The sequence below is a fragment of the Dipteris shenzhenensis genome, chromosome 32 (assembly GCF_047967505.1).
Source record: "Dipteris shenzhenensis isolate YYH24624 ecotype China chromosome 32, Dip_SZ_1.0, whole genome shotgun sequence".
NCBI classification, from domain to species: Eukaryota; Viridiplantae; Streptophyta; class Polypodiopsida; order Gleicheniales; family Dipteridaceae; genus Dipteris; species Dipteris shenzhenensis.
Window position 1 is genome coordinate 28,123,650 of NC_141627.1, and position 7,450 is coordinate 28,131,099.

Here is a 7,450-nt window from a genome sequence, read left to right on the forward strand (position 1 = left end):
GACTTCTATAATATTTAATGTGCGTAAATAAAATGGTCAAGAGAAGTAACTGCCAAGGTCCTAGGTGAGGGTGAAATGGCATTGACTAGGTGGTTCTGTGTGCTAAGGCCTAGTTGCACCTAAATGTGCAATAATGCCAAGGGGCAAATGGTTTTAATGTGCCCCAAGAGAGGGGTAAATGGTGTACCAAGAAAAGGACTAAAATGATGACATGTGACAAAGGGAACCATCTCGGGAGATGTGGGTCTTGTGGATATGCATGAGGAAAAAGAAAATACGTATCTGTTTTTGAAATTGCGATCCACGAGAGTAAGGCTGGGTGGAATAACCAGTGCCATCGCCCGTGATAGAAAATACGAGACGAGAGAATTAGCTTAGGATTGTTTCATTCTTAGCTTCATGGGTTCTCACAAGCATGCATAAGCTTCATAGCTTCATGCAATTCTTTTTACATCTACCTAGATAGTCCATTTTAACTTATTTCTCAGCTTCATAGGTTGTGACATGCTGCATATAGGCTTTAGTGTAGCTCATCCATGAATATTTGTGTCCTCTTAAAAGAAGTCCTTTAGAGGACATCTGCCTAGCATGTAAAAAAGGTAGATTATACAAAGAAAATCAACCATATCTCTTTACCACCCCTTTCAACTGTGATAAAAGACACCTTAGAACTGTCACAAACAAAAAGCGTGTTTGACCACTGCACTCTTCCACTTGTATGTCGTAATCAGTGCCAGTCGCAAATTTAAGCTTTATCTTAGTGTTGGGAAAGTCTGACCGAAAGCCTATAATGCAATTATTTGAATTCCCTAACCTTCTGTGGTACAGTAGCAGAAGCAGGGTTCTCAAGAATGGCCTTGGAATCCTGCTGAGCCAATGTGCCCCATGATGAGGCTTTGATTTGATAAAGTTTGAAGGCTGCCCACTGTAAATTTGTATTGGCCTCCACCCGTGACCCTTCCCCTAAAGAGCAAGATCTCTCCTTCTGGATGAGCAACAGTCAACTTGCCAAATGAGTTTCCTCCTCTTTCAATGGAGCCAAACATTTTGCAGAGAAGCTGGTACAATGGCATGTCCAAAACATAAATTTGCAGGAGGGACCCATTACTTGACTGAGATAAGATCACAAACTCACGATATGAAGCTGCCAAACCCTTCAAGACAATAGTTATCGTCTGTAAACAGGTTTGAATTCCTTAAAAAGACATTTTGCAAAGCTGGGCTTTCACTTCAGTCACCTTAAAACGCAGGGTTATCAATACAAGTGGTTCCAATGACAGACTTCTATATACAAAAGGTGAATTCTGACGTACATTTCTGCTTGCCCTACCCTGTTATCACAAGGCAAACAATGACCTTAGCACATACAAGAGCTATGATATAACTTGAAGGCGACTTGCCTAGAATTATCCAGATAAAAGAACATCTAATGTAGAGACTGCATATAAGAACTTCCAATACTCCCAATGTGTTTAATGACTAGCCTGTCTCAGAATATTCACATAAAGGTGCATATAACCTTCAAACATAAAGGATGTGCCTTCAAAAAACCAACGCGATGTCCATTATGTTTTTGTAAATCTCTCCACATAGCCCTGCAATCAGTGACAACAACTTTGAATAAAAACCCATTTAAAAATCTGCATGCTTCCGCTATACAATGGCCTCCTCTAGTTTTTTTTGTAGACACATGCCTTGTTCCAGGGTTAAGTCGTTTTGTTTGGCCCAGTTGGCCACACAAGGAAAATAAATATCACAAAGACAAGGCACCTAACAATAATCAAGGCCAAATTTTCAAAGATAACATTTGTTGTAAGTTTGATAATATAATGCAAAGCTTATTTTCAGGAAGACAAAATCATCAACAAGGTTGTCAAGATGGAAAACCTGTACAAGCTTGGCGATCTTAGCCTGAGATTGTGCCATATATTGGTCCACGTTTTCCTGTGACTTCGGAATCTGGTGACTGTGTAATGTCCCACTCACCTTGTCGACCACCTTTTTAACAATTGTTTTGTAGGCATCTTTACTCATGTGACCTTCTTTCCATGTTGGCTTCAGTACCTCTTTGACATATTCTGCCAAAGCAGACCTTAACAGCTTCAAACCCCGGGTTTCTTTGTTCAACTTTTCCCTAGCCTCTGCTCCTTCCTGACCTGCTTCTAGTTCTCCCACAGGTCTCGCTCCTTGGAGTGGTTGAGCCAGGCTCATTTCAGAATCATCCTGTACAGTTCTAACTTCAACAGCACCTGCAGTGAGGTCTGCTGCCTTCTTTTGAGCAGTTGTTGAATTGACACCATCTGTCACATGAAAAACAAAATTGAGAATCCTGCGCTTCAGTAACCTCTCAAAATGCTAACTGTGTATCAATACCAATGGATCAAACTTTACACTATTTGTGCTTCTGGAAAGAAAGTAAACAATAATGCATTTTTGCTACAATGCAAGAACAGCCTTAAAAGACACAGGTGAACCTTTGTTTTCAAAGCTAGGGAGGATATTGCCCGTGAGACTATTGAACAATTAGTACAAATATGCTTCTAGAGGGACATCATACATCCCCAGGTTGAAACGTTGTAATTAATCATGGTCATTATTTTCCTGATAAAGACCTCTAATTTCAAAACTTCAAGATCTTTCCATATGTGGGCAGCAGGGCCAATGAGAGTCATAGCTTGGCGCTAGAATATCATTTAAAGGATAAACAGCTAAGTAAACGATTATTTGTACTACCTCAACGATATTAGGCAGCTGCAAAACACAGCTGCCCTTATGCCTGTGGTTGCATGTTTCCAGTCCGCCGTCGTCTCTATAGAGACATGGTTCTAAGGTCTGCCTGCCCTTATGCCTGTAGCCCCCTGTCTGTTTTTATGTCTGTACTTTCCATGATTCCAGTGCAGGGAATAGGAATGCATGCTGCTCCAACCAACCTTTGGCAGATGCAAGGCATTCTTGAATCCATAGCATGAGGTACAAAGCAAACTTAAAATGTATTTAATACAGCAACTCGGTATAAGTTCTCCAACAGCTCTCTCTCTCTCTCTCTCTCTCTCTCTCTCTCTCTCTCTCTCTCTCTCTGTCAGTACTGTTGGGAGGTGATGAAGCAATTCAACATGGAGAATTGCAAAGACCCACCAACAATTGGAAATCAGACTCAAGCTGAGTAACAGCGATTGTAGGCAGCAGATCGGCAGTGGCTGGAAAGAGAATGTTCTGGAGCGCCTACTGCAGTATGCTGGCAGCTAATTTTAGGCTGTATATAGGCATTGCAGGGGGCTAATTTGTGCGTGGCCATGATCAAAAGATAATGGACGAAAAGTTAAGCAAAGATGGGATCTGGTGCAAACCAGCAAATCCCATCTCTGCTTAACTTTTCGTCCATCATCTTTTGATCATGGCCACGCTCATGGCAATGATGACAAAAGACGCACATGGTAGTGATCATGGCCACACTCATCGCAATGATGACAAAGAAACTCCTTTTCATGCCTCTACTTCTCCTCTGCATTGAGGAAATCCTTGACTTACTGTCTACCGCTACCAGCTGACTTGCTATCTGAAGTGCTACTGGTCTTAAAAACTCCCTTAACCTGAGATCTCCTAATACCTGGGCCTTTGGATCCAGATATATATATGCCTTCAGAAGGCTAGAATATATCCAATCTTACAAGACAAAATTATGAGTAAATGAGGAAAAAAAAAATTAGTAAGCAAAGCTACATTTATGTTCTCACAATACCCAAGCATAAGCTACCATCTAGGTTTCGAAAGAGTTCAGAATCAATTGGGTAAACCCAGTGCTTATTAAACTTTGAAATTCCAATCAAATAACAAAACTTCGATAGCCAAAAAGAGGAAATAATATGCAGAAAATAAGAATAAGAAATGTGGAGAGCGCGCAAGATATGATGTGATTGTATTGAAGTCTGCTTGAGTCTTGAGACCCTCCATGATCAATGGCATTGGGCACCACTATTAAATAGATAGTGGAGTATGTGCATAGCCAATTGGTGTGCTAGGTCAATGACTTTGCTATGATGCCCTAATACTTCCCTTAGGTAGGCTCCCAGTTTCTTAGTTGGCTGTTCCAGGAAGGTTTTGAGTCTTGAGTCTAATGACTTTGCTATGATTCCCTAATACTTCCCTTAGGTAGGCTCCCAGTTTCTTAGCTGGCTGTTCCAGGAAGGTTTTGAGACTGGCCTCATTGTTGCTGTATTTTTCGTTCATATGCATGTAAAATTACATGAGCTCAAAATTATGAGCAAGCATAAGCTCTGTCGCACGTCTTCGGTCTAAAGCTTCAAACATACCACTGGATATGTGAATGGAGACCATGTAGAAACTTGCTAATGCGGTCCTCGTCTGCTACTTGTAACTAACTATATTAGCCACTTGCGTGAAGCGATGCGCATAGTAGTTGAGCAACTCCACAGCCCCTTGTGCCATTCCAAAGAACTGGACGAGAAGGAAATCTTAAACCTGTCATAAGGTACATGCTCCAAACCAAACAACCCTTTTCTTTGCCTATATTATGACAGCTCCTCTCGCACTTTCCTCCTATCATCTGCATTTGAGACAAGTCGTCTCAATATTATCTCCACCACCTCTGTATCTGTTTCTTGCCCTTTCCTTAAAACTCTATATCTAAAACAAAGGTGAATAATATCATGTCCACTAAGAGGTTGCAAATGCCCTCAACTCCTCCTTCCTCCAACCATACAAAGTATCCAAACTTTGAATTGTATCCAAACGTTCATACGCCTTTCCAATGTGAATAGCATTCCCATCAAGAAGCCTTAACATCATGAGAATAGGCTTTGTAACCTAAAGCAATAGGCCAACATCATCCCAAAAGATGTCATCCAAACAATGGACGTAGACGTAGGTCTCTGAGCCCTTGCAGAGTTATGTTCACGCCATGCATCCCACTTAGAAGAAACAACAAGTTGCTTCGACATGATGAAATTATAAGCAAAGCATGAGATTTTTTGGGATATCTTGTGAAAACTAGCCAATGGGTAGAAGAGAGTGGAGTGAGGAATGAGAGGTTAGTATAGGCTAGAGCAGAGGCTGAGCGAGGGAGAGAGCAAAGAAACAACGTGGAATGCATAGATTTGACACTCGCGCACTATGCCAACATCTGGAATGCCAGAAACTGTGCACAAACACGTTTTCGAGAATAGTGGATGCATTCCCCTAGCGTTCTGTACCTGATAGCCGTACCAGGACGTTCCGCTTGTTCCAATTTCCCTTGTCTTCACAGAATGGCATTCCCCCTTAGAAATCGCGTTCATGGTAACTATGCTTGGGTCTCAAGGAGAACAATGTCCTTAAAAGGAAGATTTCAAGGTAACCAACTTGTATTTGACGTGCTCAAGTGTTGTTTAACCCAAAAAGTAGGCTGGAGTGTTATTTTAGTGATGTGCAATCCAAGTGCAAGAAGCATCTTCCTCTAGTGTCGAGCATCTTTAATGACACCATGTCATGAAACACCATACACCATATGAAGCAGCTTTTGGATGTCACTCTTCACATAGAATTGAGGAAAGGTTAAGGGGGTTTCAAAGACTTTCGAGCAAGGACCACGCATCTAATGTCCCATGTAAAATGGCCCAAACCATACATTTAGAGCACCATTGCAGACCGTCTAGGGGAGTGTTTCATCAAAGATAGGAAATTGAGAGGAGCCAAAAGAAGATTTTCCTGAAGAGGCTCAACCGTGGGACGAAGAACTGTCATGTGACATCCTCACACCTACATTCTGTTTGCAGGCTTGTATCTTAGAGCAGCATAAGCTCCACATCCACCACAATACACAGGTAATATGTCCCTGCATACCTAATGTACTTGAGACTGTGTGATGTCGTAATCAAATATTTTTATATCTCAACGCTTGGATTTTGGTACTCTCTTTCCAAAGAACAATTTACAAGTTGTTGTATGGAGCAGATTTATAAATTCGTTGCCTTCATGTTTTGTGCTTCTTTCCCATAGCGCATATTTGTAACATACGCTTCGAGCATTATGTCTGCACTTTAAATTGAGGCAAACGTAAGTATTGCATCTGGTCACACTGCACTATACACAAACTCTTTCTTAAAATGGGCAAAATGTAAGGCTACAACCAGTAGAAAGTATGGCGCCAGAGGCTGAAATCCTTACCAGACGAATCTTCTTGTGATATTAAAGGTGGAGTTGCCGAATCTTTAGATGCTACATCTTGAACGAGCTTGCAAATCTTAAGCTGAACATCATCTGAACCATCTTGCGCAAAGATTTGCTGTTGAAGACACTTTTTTTTCCACTCATAGAACTCATAACCTATTGCCGCTTCAGACCCCCGACTGCCTCCAAACAGAAAATCAAATTTAGGGTCCTCTGCTTTTTTGGTTTGTGCCAGTTGTTCAAATTGAGGGCCGTTTTTCACAACGAATGCAGCTAGAACCTCGATGTTTCGCACAATTTCTACATCAGTAGGCCTAGGAGGGGGCGCAGAGGGGAAAGATCGAGGAGGGGGGGGATCAAAACGGGGAGGGGGAGGGGGAAGGGAAGGGGGAGAGGGGGGAGAAGGGGCAGAAGTAGTCCCCATAGCGTTACAGAGACATTTCCCAAAATTCTGAGCTCGAACAGTGTCTTTTGCAAAAGATTAGGGTTAATCAAATTTCCAAGGCATGTGCAGAGGACCTTCTTTGCTTAGTTCAGTTGGGAAGCATGAAATGTAAACCGGGCAAGCTGCAGTAAACTCAGTAGGCATGAAATGTAAATTGGGCAGGAGAGCCTCATCTACTCTTCTCATCATCCAACTCCATTCTTCTACCAACACCTGTCCTTCCTCACCAAATCGTCAGTACTACTACCTTGTATTGCATTGATTTTTTGCCTGCCCCCGCCTCTAAGGAGGTTTCACAAACCGGCGCCGAATATTGGACCATTGGCCCTACATGTTCGACAACAGCTAAGAGGGAAGCTTGGGCTCAAGCACATTCGAAAACGGGCGCCGGACAAACATATAAATCTTTAAAATCAAGCAAACGAGACATGGCCCAGTGGTTTATCGTCTCCTCTTGACCACCCCCTTTTTTTTTTTGGGGCGGCCTTGGACTGCCGCCTAAGAAAAATCCTCTGCCCAAACTTTATTGGGATGCCACCTAAGCATGTCCATGCCCATTTGTGAAACCATTTGAGGGCGGACAGTCGAAATGGTGGCATGCTATTCGCTGATGTCATTTTTGCTAGGATGTCCATGCCTGTTTGTGAATCCTACCTTAGTAGACTTTTGGGCCTCAAAGAGAAAAATGGTTGATTTTATTGAGTTTATAAATTACTAATTTTTTGACTCCTTGCAATTGTTGCACTTGTTGTTTTCGTTGCTTCTCCTCTGCATAGAATCCTTAGATGTGTATGCATGGGTTCAATTTCGAGAATCTCTGGCTAACTCCTCTGAGTGCCT

The 7,450-nt window shown here is 42.1% G+C and overlaps 1 protein-coding gene across 4 annotated transcripts; it reads right to left on the reverse strand.

Annotated features, from left to right (window-relative positions):
- Positions 1–924: 924 nt before the first annotated feature.
- LOC147880551 (uncharacterized) lies at positions 925–6,794 on the reverse strand. 4 transcript variants are annotated; one of them, XR_015540605.1, is made up of 4 exons: positions 6,163–6,794; positions 1,888–2,300; positions 1,136–1,595; positions 925–985 (listed from the first exon to the last, which is right to left on the reverse strand). XR_015540605.1 is itself a non-coding variant. In XM_087371284.1 (4 exons), exons 1-3 carry the CDS (start codon positions 6,587–6,589, stop codon positions 1,566–1,568), a joined length of 870 nt encoding a protein of 289 aa, XP_087227410.1. In that variant the 5' UTR covers positions 6,590–6,794; the 3' UTR covers positions 931–1,331; positions 1,520–1,565. The 4 variants fall into 4 exon arrangements, 2 of the variants coding, with proteins under 2 accessions (XP_087227410.1, XP_087227409.1); XR_015540604.1 differs by having other exon boundaries at positions 931–1,331; positions 1,485–1,595; XM_087371284.1 differs by having other exon boundaries at positions 931–1,331; positions 1,520–1,595.
- Between the last annotated feature and the right edge of the window lie 656 nt (positions 6,795–7,450).